The sequence below is a fragment of the Miscanthus floridulus genome, chromosome 13, assembly GCF_019320115.1.
Source record: "Miscanthus floridulus cultivar M001 chromosome 13, ASM1932011v1, whole genome shotgun sequence".
In the NCBI taxonomy this organism is placed as follows: Eukaryota; Viridiplantae; Streptophyta; class Magnoliopsida; order Poales; family Poaceae; genus Miscanthus; species Miscanthus floridulus.
Window position 1 is genome coordinate 64,050,381 of NC_089592.1, and position 16,980 is coordinate 64,067,360.

At 46.2% G+C, this 16,980-nt stretch overlaps 1 protein-coding gene across 1 annotated transcript in view; it reads right to left on the bottom strand.

Moving 5' to 3' along the window:
• Positions 1-1,033: 1,033 nt before the first annotated feature.
• LOC136498909 (dephospho-CoA kinase-like) overlaps positions 1,034-16,980 on the bottom strand; it is a 78,030-nt gene continuing 62,083 nt past the window's right edge. Inside the window, exon 5 of the mRNA XM_066494612.1 lies at positions 1,034-1,109. Within this exon, the coding sequence (XP_066350709.1) occupies positions 1,034-1,109 (76 nt within the window). The remainder of the gene's footprint in view (positions 1,110-16,980) is intronic.

A 16,980-nucleotide genomic window follows, 5' to 3' on the forward strand; every position in this document is an offset into this window, starting at 1 on the left:
GATTCTGAAATCAACCATTTCAAACTTAAAAAATGCATACTTTTATCAAACTATTTAAAAAAACAAATATACACGTATCACTTTCAAGAATTCAAGATTGAAAGAGTAATGTGTACATTTATCAAAAAAAATGTGTACTCAAAATTGAAAAGCTGACTAACCTGAAAAGTGAAAACAACACTTGTGTGATACTGAAGGGAGTAGGTAGTTTGCCAGAAATGGCAGGTTTCTAATCAACTGGCTTCCATAATTAGGTTGTGCGGATATGCATGCATGGCCGTGCTTTAAGGCATGTTTGAGACACGTGGCTAATTACTAGTTGGAGCTAAAAATTAGCTTAAATTTTGTGATTGGCTAGCTTGTTGGCTAATAATTTGGTGAAGACTTAGCTAAAAAAATTAGCCCACCTATTAGCCCTCTTATTTTGATACACTAGAGCTAATTTGAGCTAAAAATTAGCTACTCCCTATGCCTGTCATTTTTTGTTTCCGTGCCACAAGTTTGACTAGATTTATAGAAAATATGTGCAACATTTGTATATCTAAATAAATTTATTATGAAAATAGATTCAAGGATCTATCTAATGATATTAATTATGTATAATAAATATTAATATTTTTTATATAAAATTGGTCAAAGTTATTTCTCAGAAAGCGATAACGATAGATATTTTGGAACGGAGGGAGTAGCTAACAATTAGCTCATGATATCCAAACAGGCCCTTAGTCGGTAAAAAAAATCATATGCACATGGATAGGCCATAGGCTGAATATAGTTGTAATTCCCAGCCCATCCACATAGTTTGGTACAAGATTTGGCTGAGCCCAACAAGCCCTAAATGCAGACTTCCATTACTTGAACCACTAACCACTATGGGCAACTAAAAACAGTGGTTCTTACGAAATTTATTTCATTGCTAAGTCTCAAATGTTGCCCTTCACTTTCCAGACTCTTGAGACATTAGATGAGCTTAGTTGTGTCAGTCCTCTAAAACATTGTATCAACATTTTTAACTTACTAACCCTTGTAATGGTCATAGCAGATTCTTCTGGGCAAGTAATACGCCCACTGCAGTACAAACGACAACAGAGATCAGACCATCTCTAGATCTCAAGTTGTCAGGTATCGATATTAGGAATATCCAAAGAAAGAAGGTTAGCGTCCACGCTGACTTCTCTGGATGGAGCAAGATGTATTAAAAGGTTTCACCTGACCCCAAGGCCACGGGCTCCGTCTTGCCCGACCTCAAGGCCGCGGGCTTCGTCTCGCCCGACCCCTTGGGTGCGGGCTCCGTCACGCCCGACCCTAAGGCCGCGGGCTCTGTCTCGCTCAACCTCGAGGCCGCAGGGGTCTCGCCCAAGGCCACGGGCTTCGTCTCACCCGACCCCAAGGCTGCGGGCTCCGTCTCGCCTGACTCCAAGGCCATGGGCTCTGTCGATGCAGGACCCACAGGATACCCCGCAAAGGAGAGAGAAGATCTAGTCTAACTAGGATTCTTTCCATGTAATCTTAGTAGTAGTACTATTCAGTAATCCTACTAGGAACTCTCATTGTAAACTGACTAGGACTCTGGCCTCCTGACTATATAAAGGAGGGCAGGGCTCCTGGGACAGACAACAGAACAACAATTGTACGACACAACACTTTACAATCAATCCAACGTAGAGGCTAACGCCGGCTGGACGTAGGGTTGTTACTCGATCAAAGATCGAGGGCCCGAACCAGGATAAATCGACTACCTCTTGCGTTAACCATCGAGTTCTGCATACGCCGAAGCCCGAACATACTGCCCCGGGTACCCCCGTGGCAGGCTATCGGTGGTAAAACATCGACAGCTGGCGCGCCAGGTAGGGGCTTTCGGTGACTTTGCATCCGAGAGCTCGATGGACCTCGATAACATGATCTTCCCGACGGGATCAACTTTCATCTTCGGCTCATGGATCTGCGAGGTGGACAACTACGGCAAGCTTCAAGGCCATCTCCTCAAAGATCCGGATCATCATGAAGAATTTCCTATTTTGACAACTACGATGGATCAGCTCACCAGAAGATTCACGCAGCTCATAATATCCGATTCAAATCAGATTTCACGGCTACGCGCATCTGACTCGAATTCAAGTTCTGTGTCCAAGGTAAAGTTTTATTCGAGTGCTTTCAAGAAACCGAGTTCTTTTTTAGCAGGATTCCAGAGCACAACCCAAAACAACTCGGATTACATTCAGAGTTCTTTCAAGAAGTCGAATTCTTTTCCGTTTGGGCTCAACAACATGGCAAAATCCTATCAGGGACAGTTCGAAAGATCCTTCAATCCAATGCTTGGGATACCACTGATAGGAGCCCAGGAGGGTCTCGTGCTAACGATAACTTCGCAAGACTGTATCATCCACTGGCCAGGTTCCGTTCCTGAAGATAGCGGAACCCAACTAGTCGGCACAACAACAGCAGCTATTCTACCTTACCAAGAAGGAGACTCGATCTGCGACATCGAGGCATCTACTGAAGTCATCAGCAACTCCGACAGTATGAAAACTAACACCAATAACAGAACGGCTCACGCACGGGAAGTACTCATGGTTCGATGTCCTCGGTCACCATTAAATCCCCTAGAAGCACCCGATGTTAGGTCATCAGATGAATCATAATCTAACATATCACCCTTTGCCTAGGGCTATGATGGAGAAACAGAGAGTCAGAAACAAGCTAGAGAAAGGAAAAATAAGTTGAAGCAAGGGTGCCAACACCGTGCTAGGCAGCGCAGGGAAGCCTGGATCAGATATGAGTCAGAGTTGGCTGAATACGACAGAAGAAAATCACAACGAGAAGTCGAAGGAAGACGCACGACAAATACACCTTACGATAAGATTCAAGAAGCATTAGAAGAACTCAGGGCAACTTCGTATCCTGGTGAGAAGTATGAACAACTCCAAAACTTGCTCCGGTCAACGATCCTGAGAACGCATGAAGAGAGAAACCAATCAAGACTACCCGCCAGATCAACAACCCTCAGGCAAGAAGATCAAAATCAAAGGAAGTCCGCTTTCGAAAGACTTGGGTCAGGTGGAAGCCATAATAGAGGAAGTAGGAAGGAACATAATCAAGGCCACCAATTTGAACTACCAAGAAAGACCAGGAGTAGGGTGCCTACCCAGACAACCTCACAGACTTATTCCCATCAAAACAACAGTTGGCCAAAAGGAGGTGCCAAATCTGAATTCAAAGAAGCCGGAACACACGACAGATTCCCCTGTTTCGCGAACAGGCTTGCATCGGTACGATTACCTCACAAGTTCAAACCGTCTAACCACTCCAAGTATGATGGCAAAACTAAACCAAGGCAATGGCTCAGAATATATTCACAATCAATTGAACTAGCTGGAGGAGACGACGATATCAAGACCCTGTTCTTTCCCATGGCACTAGAAACTATGCCCCTCCAATGGTTTGATAAATTGAACCCAGGATCGATCAGAAATTCGGAGGACTTGCAAAGAGCTTTTTGTGAAAATTTCACGGGTATCATCACACCCGATCACTCATGCAGAACTGAAAGGACTCAAGCAAAAGGGAGGCAAAAGTCTCAGAAATTACTATCGATGATTCAGCGAACTGCGGGCTCAAGTGCATGACATCATCGAACAAGAAGTAATTGAAGCTTTCTCTCACGGAATCATGGCTAGGTGGCAATTTCAAGACTTCTGCAAAGAAAATCCAAGAAACAATGAAGAATTCAGATGAACGGTAGAAAAGATGATTACTGCAGAAGAAAAAACACGAGAGAGGTTCCCAGATAGAAGCAACCAGGACAACCTGGACAAGCAAAATCATCGGAATAGCAGACATCAAGAAAGAAAATATAGACCAGACAATACCGTGGCAATGGCCGACAAATCAAAGAAGTTTTCCAAACCTAGAAGATATGATGACATTGAAAACATACGTTGCCCATTGCACCCTAATGGGAGGCACACCATCAGAAATTGCTACACTTTCAATGATCGATACACAAGAAAAGATAGTAAGGAGAACACCAAAGAGGACATTCAAGAAAAAGATGAAGACAACCACGAGGACAAAGGATTCCAAAAACCCAGGGGAACGGTAGCAGTGATCTTCTTAGGGGCTCCAGATTGCAGAAGCAAACATCAAGAAAAACTAGCACTACGGACTATCATGATAGCAGAACCGGCTACACCAAGATATCTCAATTGGTCACAGTATCCTATCCAATTTACCAGAGAAGACCAATGGACTAGCGTAGGAAACGCAGGCCATTATCCTCTGGTTCTAGATCTAACTATTGCTGGTATGACTGTCACCAAAGTACTAATCGACGGGGGAGCCGGACTCAACATCATCTTTTCAGAAACACTAAGGAAGATGGGACTACAACTCACCGGGATGATCACACCAACAAGCACACCTTTTTACGGAATAGTACCTGGCAAAGCAGCCATGCCGCTCGGACAAATTACTTTACCCATTACTTTTGGAACTCCTTCGAACTACCGAATAGAGTTTATCAAATTTGAGGTCGCAGACTTCGATTCGTCATATCATGCAATCCTCGGACGCCCAGCACTGGCAAAATTCATGGCAATACCATATTATCCGTACTTACTGCTTAAGATGCCAGGACCCAATGGTATCCTTTCTCTTCGAAGTGATTTGAAGCGTGCTTTTGACTGCGACGTTCAGGCAATCCAAATTGCAGCCAAAGCACAAGCCGACAATGGAAGAAAATAAATAGCCACAATTGCTGCAGAGATGAGCCAAGAAGAATTAGAAATACCGGCTAAAAAGCCCAGCATCATCACACCACCAAAAGAAGCCGACGTCAAGCAAATCGACTTGGGCACTAGCGATACCTCCAAAATAGCAACCATCAGTGCTCACCTCTCGGCAAAATAGGAACTCACGCTCACCAACTTTCTTTGAGACAACAAAGATATCTTCGCTTGGAAGCTGGCCAACATGCCAGGTGTCCCAAGAGAGTTGGCTGAGCACAGAATTGATGTTAATGAAAGCTCCAAGCCTGTAAAGCAACGGCTACGACGATTCTCACCCGACAAAAAGGCAGCGATTAAAAAGGAAATCTCAAAACTGATGGCAGCCGGATTCATCAGAGAAATCCTTCATCCAGACTGGCTAGCAAACCCGGTCCTTGTGCAGAAGAAGAACATGGATGAGTGGCGCATGTGCGTCGACTACACAGATCTCAACAAACATTGCCCAAAAGATCCGTTCGGGCTACCACGCATTGACCAGATAGTTGACTCAACAGCAGGGTCTGCACTATTATCCTTTCTCGATTGCTATTCAGGGTATCACCAGATCGCATTAAAAGAACAAGACCAGAGCAAGACATCTTTCATTACTCCGTTTCGTGCTTACTGTTACAAGACCATGTTGTTTGGACTAAAGAACGCTGGCGCCACATACCAAAGAGCTATCCAAACTTGCCCTGGGGATCAAATCGGTGAAAATGTGGAGGCATACGTGGATGATGTAGTGGTGAAAACAAAGAACCTAGACACTCTGATTGAAGATTTAAAGCAAACCTTCGAAAACTTGAAGAGATGGAGATGGAAGTTAAACCCAAATAAATGTGTATTCGGAGTTCCATCAGGACAACTACTTGGATTTTTGGTCAGTCGGCGCGGGATTGAAGCCAGCACCAAGCAAATTAGAGCCATAATGGAGATGGGCCCACCCAGAAACATCAAAGATGTGCAAAAGCTAACGGGCTGCATGGCGGCACTCAATCGTTTCATCTCAAGGCTCGGTGAAAAAGGACTACCTTTCTTTAAACTACTAAAGAAGACTGATAAGTTCGAATGGACAGAAGAAGCCAATGAAGCTTTCAAGAAACTGAAGGCATACCTCACATCCTCACCAATTCTCACACCCCCAAGGAAAGACAAAGATATGATGCTATACATTGCGGTGACTACTGCTGTGGTCAGCACGGCAATAGTCGTAGAAAGAGAAGAAGAAGGACGCATGAATAAAGTACAACGACCCATATACTACATCAGCGAAGTATTATCTGAATCAAAAATACGGTACCCGCATGTGCAAAAACTACTCTATGCCCTATTGATCGCTTCACGCAAGCTTTTCCACTATTTTGAAAGCCACCAGGTCACAGTGGTGACAGACTTCCCGCTCAGAGACATCTTACACAATAGAGATGTGACGGGACGCATATCAAAGTGGGTAGTTGAACTCGAAGCTCTTAACATTGATTTCACCCCGCGGAAAGCAATCAAATCTCAAGCCCTTGCCGATTTTGTGGCCGAGTGGACAGAGATTCAACAGCCTTTATCAGATACAATCCTTGACCACTAGAAGATGTACTTTGATGGGTCACTCAAACTAGGCGGAGCCGGTGCAAACATTCTCCTCATTTCTCCAGAAGGAAAACAACTCAAGTACGTCCTTCAGATATTATGGCAAGCTACAAATAACGAAGCAGAATATGAAGCCCTCATCCATGGGCTACAAGTGGCAATTACCCTCGGAATAAAGAGATTACTCATATACGGCGATTCAGCAGTAGTCATCAACCAAGTCAACAAAGATTGAGATTGCACCAAAGAAAACATGGGTGCTTACTGTGCTGAAATACAGAAACTTGAAAAACATTTCCAAGGATTAGAAATTCTACATGTTCTGTGCGATTCCAACATTACAGCAGATGTCCTCGCCAAGCTCGGATCAGACAGAGCGAAGGTTCCACCTAGCGTATTCATAGAAGAACTATTAGTTCCCTCTATCAAACAACCCGGTGAGACAACCCCTGAAATTTAGGCTAAAGGCGTTCAGATCTTGGTAATCAACACTTCATGGAGCCAAGTTTTCATCGACTATATCAAAGAAAATAAATTGCCAGCAGATAAAGCAGAAGCCACCCAAGTTGTTCGCAGAAGCAAAAATTACGTTCTAGTAGGAGATAGACTTTACAGAAGAGCATCATCATCAGGAGTACTCCTAAAATGTGTCTCATTTGAAGAAGGCAAAGAAATCCTAGATGAAATATACTCAGGTTGCTGTGGAAATCATGCCGCTTCAAGAACACTGGTTGGCAAAGCATTTTGCACCGGATTCTACTGGCCAACCGCTTTGAAAGACGCAGAAGAACTTGTCAGAAAATGCAAAGGTTGCCAAATGTTTGCAAGACAAGCCCATGCACCAGCTCACAATCTTATTTGCATCCCACCTGCTTGGCCTTTTTCCTGCTAGGGGCTGGATCAAGTAGGACCCCTGAAGAAAGCAAAAGGCGGCTTTGAGTACATCTTTGTAGCAATCGACAAGTTCACCAAGTGGATTGAATACAAACCACTCGCAAAATACAGCGCAGCCAAAGCAGTCGAGTTCATCCAAGACATTATGCACCGCTTCGGCATGCCCAATTGAATCATCACAGATCTAGGCTCCCCCTTCACAGCTACAAAATTCAAAAGCTAGGCACAAGACTATGGTTTCAGTATAGACTACGCGTCTGTTGCACATCCAGAAGCCAACGGACAAGTAGAAAGGGCTAATGGACTCATACTAGCTGGATTAAAACCAAGGTTATACGAAGAACTAGTGGACTATGGGTCCAAATGGATTGAAGAATTACCTAAAGTAGTATGGGGGCTATGAACTCAAATAAGTAGAGCAACAGGCTACTCACCCTTCTTTCTAGTTTACAGGTCAGAAGCCATACTGCCTGTCGATTTGATCTGGACATCACCAAAGATAGAACAATACGATGAAGGAGAAGCAGAACACACAAGAAGATTAGAACTCGACAGCTCAGAAGAAGTCAGGGTAAATGCTACCCTCCAATCAGCCAGATACCTACAAGGTTTAAGACAACACTACAACAAGAGTACCCATCCTCGATCATTACAAGTCGGAGACTTAGTGCTAAGAAGGATACAAAAAACTGACGGACGACATAAGCTACTCAGTCCATGGGAAGGTCCGTTCATTATCACAAAAGTCACCGGACCAGGCACATACAAGTTAATAACCGAAGATGGAAGAGAAGTCAACAATACATGGCACATCAGCCAGCTAAGAAGATTCTACGCATGAAAACAACTCAAAGGAGAATACATATACAAAGCACAAGAGATCAACGTTCATGACCTATAAAGATGTTGTTCCTCGATAAAATGTGTATTATGGCTTATCAAATGATCATAATCAATAAAGATGGTTTTTCGACAACATATGTCTTATGATGACTAAGCCCCGAGTTGTTTCCAAAAGAGCAAAATTGCTGAAACATGCCTGAGCCTACCGGCCGAGAGCAAAATAGCTAAAAAGATGCTTGAGCCCGTCGATGAGGGTAGCTAATAAGCTAACACCCGAACAAAAGAGCAAAATGGCTGAAACATGCCTGAGCATCCCGACCGAGAGCAAAATAGCTGAAAAGACGCTTGATCCCGCCGATGAGGGTAGCTAAAAGCTAACACCCAAAACAAAAAGCAAAATGGCTGAAAACATGCCTGAGCATCCCGACCGAGAGCAAAATAGCTGAAAAGACGCTTGAGACCGCCGATGAGGGTAGTTAAAAGCTAACACCCGAAACAAAAAGCAAAATGGCAGAAAACATGCCTGAGCATCTCGGCCGAGAACAAAATAGCTAAAAAGACGCTTGAGCCTGCCGATGAGGGTAGCTAAAAGCTAACACCCAAAACAAAAAGTAAAATGGCTAAAAACATGCCTGAGCATCCCGGCCGAGAGCAAAATAGCTAGAAAGACGCTTGAGCCTGCCGATGAGGGTAGCTAAAAGCTAACACCCGAAATAGATGCTTGAGCCCGCCAATGAGGGTAGCTAAAAGCTAGCACCTAAAACTAGTCGACCGAAATTGAGCTTCAAAAGACCCTCCAGCTCTTCGTTCTGAAAAGCAAGAGGCTCAGGGGCTACATCCAGATAGGAATACTTTTTCCTCAGAAAAGCACAAGCGCCACTCAAGAAAGCACTCGGATGCCGAAGTTTGTTAAAGCAACATTCTATGCCGAGTCGTTTTACATAGCGCAGACGAAAGGTTGTCAACACAAAGATCTACATCTAACAAGTCATAGCGCGGACAAAGCACTCGACGGATCACAAAAGAGGAAGAAAAGAAAAGTACTCAACAAATCAAGGGATTTCGTCAGGATAACGCACAGAGTTGTTTACAGAGCAGAGATGAAAATGGGACAAAGTACTCAGCAAGTCAAGTAACTTCGACCACACCCGAGCAAAGAATACATCAACAAAAATAAAGAATCTTCATTTGAAGAGGAGTGTAATATTACAAGAGGCTGGTCAATTGGATCAGGCATTGTCATCAGGAAGGGAAATATCAATATTAAGACTGTCTACAACCCTACTGGCTAAATCTTCGACCTCAGGCTCCATCCTCTCAACGGCATCAAGGTATTCTTGACTATCAGCTTCCTCCGCTATCTTGGATAGAGGCACCTCTGGAGCAAGGACCCGGACCTGGGCCAGCACATTCTTGGTACATACCTGAGCGCACTTCTTCGCGAACTCTTGGAAATGAGTCGGAATCCGAGGAATGAACTGAGCCCAAGATTGCCCGTCATCCGCTGGAGTCCGGAGAACATCAGCTACTAAACGAAAGGATTTCCACAAAACGTTCCAATTTTCAGTAGCCGTCGCCAGCTTCCTAGACAAGTCTTCAATAGTTTTTTGGGCCTGCACAAGATCTTTATCAGCTCCACGCCTGATCAACTTAGCAAGTGCAAGTTCTTCCTCAGCATGAGTAATTACCTCCTCAGCCTTGTTATGGCTTGTACGAACAAGAGTCTTCATTTCATCAATGCCCTCCGAGAGCTTTTTTCCTTCAACTCGGAGAGCTAGACAAGACACCAAACAACAAGTCAGCAGAAGGGAAAGGTTTGAATACTGAAAGAAACAAAAAGAACCCGGAATACCTTTACATTCTTTCTTCACGGCTTCCAAGCTCTTCACGACCTCTGAGTTCTTTGAAGCCTCCCGGATAGCAGCATCTTTCTGTTTCTCCAACTCCTGAGCAGCAGTGTCTCCCTATTTCTCTGCCTCTACCACCCGGGCATGGAGATCCTTTTCCTCTTTTTGATGCGACTTACGCTCAGTCTCCAACTCGGCCTGGAGAAGGTCAAGGTCAGTCTTCAGAGAACTTACCTCGGAGGACAACTTCTTCTCGGTTTCAGACGAAAAGAAGAAGCTGGTATGGTCACGAGAGAAAGTCTAAACAATTAAAGAAAGAGAAAAATAAGGCATAAGGACGAAGGCAAAATAAATGGCCTAAGAAAGAATCTCAGAAAAACTTACGTGAAGCTTCTCCCCGAAAGAAGTCACAGAGGACGCCAAGCTCCCCCAGGCTGCGGTCAGCTCTGATAGCCGATGGGTGGCATCGAACTGTTGCACCACGTCACCGGTAAAAGAGGGACCGCCGGAAGCAAGAGAAGGGGAAGGAGAGGCCGGCTAGGGCGAAGAAGGAACGACCAAAGTGACCTCTAGGGAAGCCGAAGCCAATCCCTCAGAAGGACCCGACGCGATGGCCACAGTCACCTCCGGGGCGGCCAAGTCCGCAACTTCGCCAGGTAGCTTCAAAGCCCCCGCAGCAACTTCACCAACAGTATGTTGCGAGTCCTGAGGCTCGGAACTCGATGGCATGGCGGAAGGCTGAGAGGAAGTCGATGAAGAAATGAGAGAGGACGAAACACTAAAAATTGATAAAAGAAAGCACCGATGAGAACCAGAAGAAGGAAGACAGAAGCAAAAGGATGAAGCCAGAATCTACTCACCCAATCACTTTCTTCTTTGCAAAACCAAAAGAAGGCCTCACAGGGGGGACCACGACGGCGAAAAATGTTCCTGCCACCCGACGACGGGAGCGGGATAGTAGATACCGGAGCCATAGAAGAAGCCAGGGCTGGAGCCGTGGAAGAGCTCTACACTGGAGGAGCGGTAGAGCTCGGTACCAAGGCTACCAAAGAACTCGACACCGGAGCTTTAGAAGAAGTCGGCGTGGGAGCCTCAAAAGAACTCGTACCCGATGTCCGGTTACTTTAAAAAGTTCAAGACTAAAAGTCAAGACAAAGAAGAGAAATTCAATGCAACAGGAATATGAAAACAACTCACCGCCGCATGATGAGGGGTATTTCATCATCCTCCTCTCCCTCAGCCAAGGAAACCAGAGCACCTGCTGAAAAAAAAGAACAAAAAGTACTCGGTTCAAGAGAGAAACAGGAAAACAAAGGAACAAAGAGTATTAAATATGCTCACCTAAGAGCATGCTAGCAACAACTAGAGTACCTAAGAAAGTACTTGGTTTACGGGACTTCTTGGAGACAGGTAGGCCGGATGAAGACCCATCCATTCGCCCCCTCTTCGGGACACTATGAGGACCGCGAGGGACTAGATGAGGAACATATTCTTCATATACATCAATAAATCCAGAAGAAACTCCAGGAAGCGATGTAGAGGTTGGGGACTTACTAGTTGCAGAAGTCCCAGCAGGCTTATCCCCAGTCTCCGCCACGACAGGGAGAACATCAAGAGGGATCGGGTCAACAAAGTTCCGCCCAAGCTCCTACGAAAAAGGATAAAATAGCAAGACAAGGAAAAGCTAAGCAAAAATGGATGCAGCGAGAGTGCATAAAGTATCCAAACAAAGAGATAAATAACTCACAGCTGGGGGCGGGTTGTTGGCAGAGAACTCGGAGACAGCAGGAGGAATAACGCTCACTCCTTTCAGCATCTTCTGGAGATGCTCGAGTACCTCCTCATCGGTCAGCTCAAGAGCTGGGACCATGCGTGAAGGATCCTCGACCCTAGAATACTCAAAGCCAAGGTGCTCCCGCTCTTTCAAGGGCTGAATTGGCGATGAAGAAAACTCGAAACAATACCGAAACCGGTTAAACCCTGCTGTTTCAGCATGCTAATCCTATCAAGGAGTGGCTGGATCACTTGAATCTCAGCAGGTGAATCAAGTTTCTTGTCCCATCGGTCATTCACCACAGGACCAGATCCAGAGTGGACGACAAGGGAAGGGATCAAATTGGCAGCATAAAACCAGTCGGCACGCCAATCTTTTATAGAATTGACCAGGTCATAGTCAAAAAACTTAATCTTAAGACCCTGGAGAAACTAAATCCCGCAACCGCCAAGAACGCTGGTTTCTTCGCGGCGGGGTTGAGGTTTCAGATGAAAGAAATAGCGAAAAAGAGATAGAGAAGGAGGGATTCCGAGGAAAGCTTCACAGAGATGAACAAAAACGGAAAGATGGAGAATGGCATTAGGGGTTAAATGGTTCAGACTAACCTCGAAATAACCAAGAAACTGATGAAGGAAGGAGGAAGCAGGAAGGCAAAGTCCGGTGCGGACAAAGGAAACGAAGAGGACAATCTCACCAGGACCTGGAGCAGGAACCTGATCCTCACCCAGAACTCTCCATTCAGCGATGACTTTGCTTTGGATCAAGCCGTCACTGACGAGCTCACGCAGCTGATCTTCACTTGTTGTTGGGGCCGGCCAAACCTTCTGAGCAGTCCTCATGGCCACGAACTCTTGGTTCTCGATCAAAGAAAGGGATGACTCCTCGTCCACAAAGGTCGCCTAGGACTTGCTCGCGGTTTTCTTCTTACCCATGAACTAGCGGAAGCGAAAAGGTACTAGGGAAGATGAAGCCAGATGGCGGCACTAAGGACGGCAGCGGCAATGGCGACGGTGGATGATTAAGAGCTAGGGTTTGAAGGCAAAAGAAAGGCAGTAAAGAAAAAGAGGACGAAGGGTCTATAAATAAATTTTACAGCGTTAGAAACGGCCCACCAAGCCCGTTAAAACATCGTGTGAGAACGCAACGGTCCATTTACCGACGCAGCAAAAACGATGAAGGGCACAAATCCACACAACGGTACAATCCAATGGGCAGATTTTAGACTTATCCATCCAACACTACTACAGAGCCATCAGATAACTGCAAGAACAACCCACCCTCAAAGAAGAAAGGGAGGGTAACTTCTGAAGGAACAAAAGAACCCGGTTCTTGATAAAAAGAACTCGGAAATTCCATAAGCAACACAGCAGGAGAAAGCATGGCAACTAAGAAGACAAGAATCTTTTTTATTACAAATGAAATCAAGAAGTACAAGATTACACATCTTACAAGACCCGACGAACTCGGTACTACAACAAGCAAGGTAGCAAAGAGGAACCCGGACACAGCTAGGCTCTGGAACGACTATGTGTCCCAATTTGCTCCCAAGTAGAACAAACCACCCTCGGCTACACTGTTTTCTTCAAAGGACGAACACAGTGCATCCAAGACGGAAATCAGCAGCACAACAGAAAAGCATGGACCAAAGGAGGCTGGCAGGCATCTGTCTACCCAAGCCCGACGTGATGCAGGATCAGGTGTTGATCTGCACCGGAGAGCCGTAGGGCAGACAAAGAGCGCCAGCCAAGAACTGCCGGATGAAGGAACGAAGCCCACATCACAAGACTTCCTCCAACTACCGCCACCAACTTCCTGATGCAACACCACTGTGGGATTAGTCTACCTCTAACCCCTATCACAAGACTTCCTCCAGCTACGACAAGACACACAGGAACTACAAAATATGCCCGAGGGCTGCTCAACTTCACAAACTACCATATCCATGACTACAAAGACTTCAGGCCACACAACAGAATGCTCATTGATTCAAAAACAAGCACCACATGAGGGTATTTATAGACCAAAAGAGCGGTGCACATGAACTAGGAGCACCAAAGGTAAAGACCTGACAAAGGAAACAGTGAAAAAATAGGACTCAATAATGGAAGACTCAGGCAAGAGGGAACAATACTCGAAGACGAGCATATTCGGAAGAATATACCAGCACAGTACAACCCGTGAACAAAAGGCATTTACACTCAACCACCACCATACAACTACATCTGACAATAGCAGACTATCAAAGAATACGCCAAGACCTCGCATCCAAGTTCTTCCTAAACAAAACAACACGTATATACACTCGGAGGCTGCATGCTGCGAAACTACTCGAATGGTGGTGTAATCCAAGACTAAAGGGCTGCTTCAGAAAGATGCCGCAAAATTACTCGGATGATGACATAATCCAAGTCTCAGGGACTACTTCAGAACACAAATTTTCAAACAACATAAAGATTCAAGACCCTCCAACTTTTTGTTCCAAATAGCAAGAGGCTCGGGGGCTACACTCAGTGAGTGCACTTTTTCTTCGAAAAAGCGCACGTCACCAAAAGACTTCCTCAACGCAGACCACTTCAAGACATTATGACAAAAAGAACCCAGAACGAGCCATATTCGAGTTCTTTTTGATAAAACTTCAACGAATAATCAGAGCAACTTCAAGATAAGATCCTCTAGCTCCTTGTTCCAAATAGCAAGAGGCTCGGGGGCTACAACCAGATGGATGTACTTTTTCTTCAAAAAGCACTCACCACTCAAAGATCCCAAGAAGCGCTACAAGGTTTCACTCCAGAAAGCACTCGGATGATGTTTGTTCCTACTCAACAAGACCTGAAGGAGCAAAACGAGACTTTCAGAGCTCAACCATGAAGTGCTCGGGGGCTTGTCAATGTAGGACCCACATGATACCCCACAAAGGAGAGAGAAGATCTAGTCTAACTAGGATTCTTCCCATGTAATCTTAGTAGTAGTACTATTCAGTAATCCTACTAGGAACTCTTATTGTAAACCGACTAGGACTCTAGCCTCCTGACTATATAAAGGAGGGCAGGGCTCCTAGGACAGACAACAGAACAACAATTATATGACACAACACTTTACAATCAATCCAACGTAGAGGCTAACACCAGCTGGACGTAGGGTTGTTACTCGATCAAAGATCGAGGGCCCGAACTAGGATAAATCGACTGCCTCTTGCGTTAACCATCAAGTTCTGCATACACCGAAGCCCGAACATACTACCCTAGGTACCCCCGTGGTAGGCTATCGGTGGTAAAACATCGACAGGCTCCATCTCGCCTGACCCTAAAGCCGTAGTTTCCGTCTCGTCTGATGGGGACCCATAACGCCGCCAACCACTCTAGGTCCCGGCGTATGGGCATGGGTCAAAACTCTGACACTAGGGAAGAGACTGTCATGCCTTGATGTAACCTGTGGCCATGATGGGCCATACCTGAGGATTCACATCAAAAACAGTGTCGGGCATACCGGTGCTGTTCGGTCTAACCCTCGTACAAACGCTGATAGGCGGGTTAGTTCACCACGATGTCCGCCAGGACAGAGTGGAACGCAATGACCAGCAGATGACGCCTGTGCATGGCGCCAGTGATGAACAAGGCCACGATGTGGAGCCATCCCTGTTGACATCTACAGGATCGGCGGGATCCGCATGAAGGAGAAGAAGGACTCAACGATCCTGAAAGCCTTCTTCTCTCTCTCTCATTCTTCTCCTTTTCCTCCACTGTAACCCACACTTTTTCTTCGCCTATAAAAGAGAAAGCAAGGCGCTGCTACCAGGGGACCGAACAACAGACAAATCAGAACACAAGAGCACAACATGACCACATAGCTGAGCGGCAATCGAGCTCTCAGCACTCGTTCACTCCTTCTACTAGAGACTTGGGATTCTTTCCCTCTCTTGCCTGTTTGTAACCCCTACTGTAAACCAAGTGCTGGTAACATGAGCAGCAACGAACTGGACATAGGAATGTTCCACCCGAACTAGTATAAACCCTTGTGTCCTCCGAGCACACCATCCAAGCTAGACGCGCAAATACAAATTTACTCGTTGGTGATCCAAAAACACCGATAGTTAGCACATTAGGTAGGGGCTTTTTGTGCGTCTCGACGTCCAGATTAGGCCTCGGATGGCTAGTCATGGTGTCAGCTAGGTCCCAGGCACGCACGTGTGCTTCGGGAACCTGGACTTCATCATTTTGACGGAGGGAGAGTTGGCGCAAGTTCCCGTCACCGACCAACCTCTCCACTCCGCCGGCCTCGACACGATCGCTAAGGCGCTTGAGGAGCTACAACTGCACGCATCGGAGGCCCACGCCCTCAGGAGCGACTAGCTCCTCAGCTTCGATTACGGGAGGCTAGAGCGCCAGCTCGACTCCTTTATGGGACCCCGACTGTCCTAGGAAGACCTAGGCTACCTCAGCTTCTTGTTCGCCAATGTCATGACATAGCTTGCTGGAGGAGAGCTGCTCTCCCCAGAATACCTCATCTGGAGTGCCCTAACAGCGCTCCCGTTCGGTCTGCACAACGCCACAGAGACCGTTGGCCACCTTGTGGCGCAATGCACGCCCTCATCCCCTATGAATGATGAGTTCATGGGGATGACCGAATATATTGCAGAATTTTTCCACGACCTCCTCGTTGTAGAATTGGAGTTGCCCTTCAACTCTGACTCTAGTAGGGGGAGCCATCACCCCTTGTGTGAATGTTTCATGGCAGGTACCCCTAAGGAATACATCGAAAGCATCCACAAGGGAGGGGCTACACCAACAGATGATGTTGACGATGAGGTCAAGGGGTACACAAGGGCCCCACCTCACCTACTAGTAGAGCAGCTGAGGGTGTGGCACCAAGAGCTCGAAGAATCATGACTTCAGCTCAAGCAGGAATGCGCGGAGCTTGAGCGAGAGATCAAGCGCCATGGAGATGGTGGCCGTGCACGTGTTGTGGCCTATGATGTGATCCGAAGGATCATCGAGGATGACAAAGCCATCCCATACTTCACCCACGCAAGCTAGAACATCACTACCACAGTAGCCTTACTCCGGGGGCTTCCGGAGCCCACGACACCCATCGATGCAATTCGCACACTACTCGAGTGTGTGGCGGCGCACCAGGCCGAGAGCTCGTTGTCCTGTCGATGCGAGCTCGACGCTAGCTAGCACACGCCCTCAAAGCGACCTGACAGGGACATGTTAGTCCACCAGGCGTAGCAAGGCGGCAGGCCATGTGCCATGGTCTCGGTGCATGAATGTCT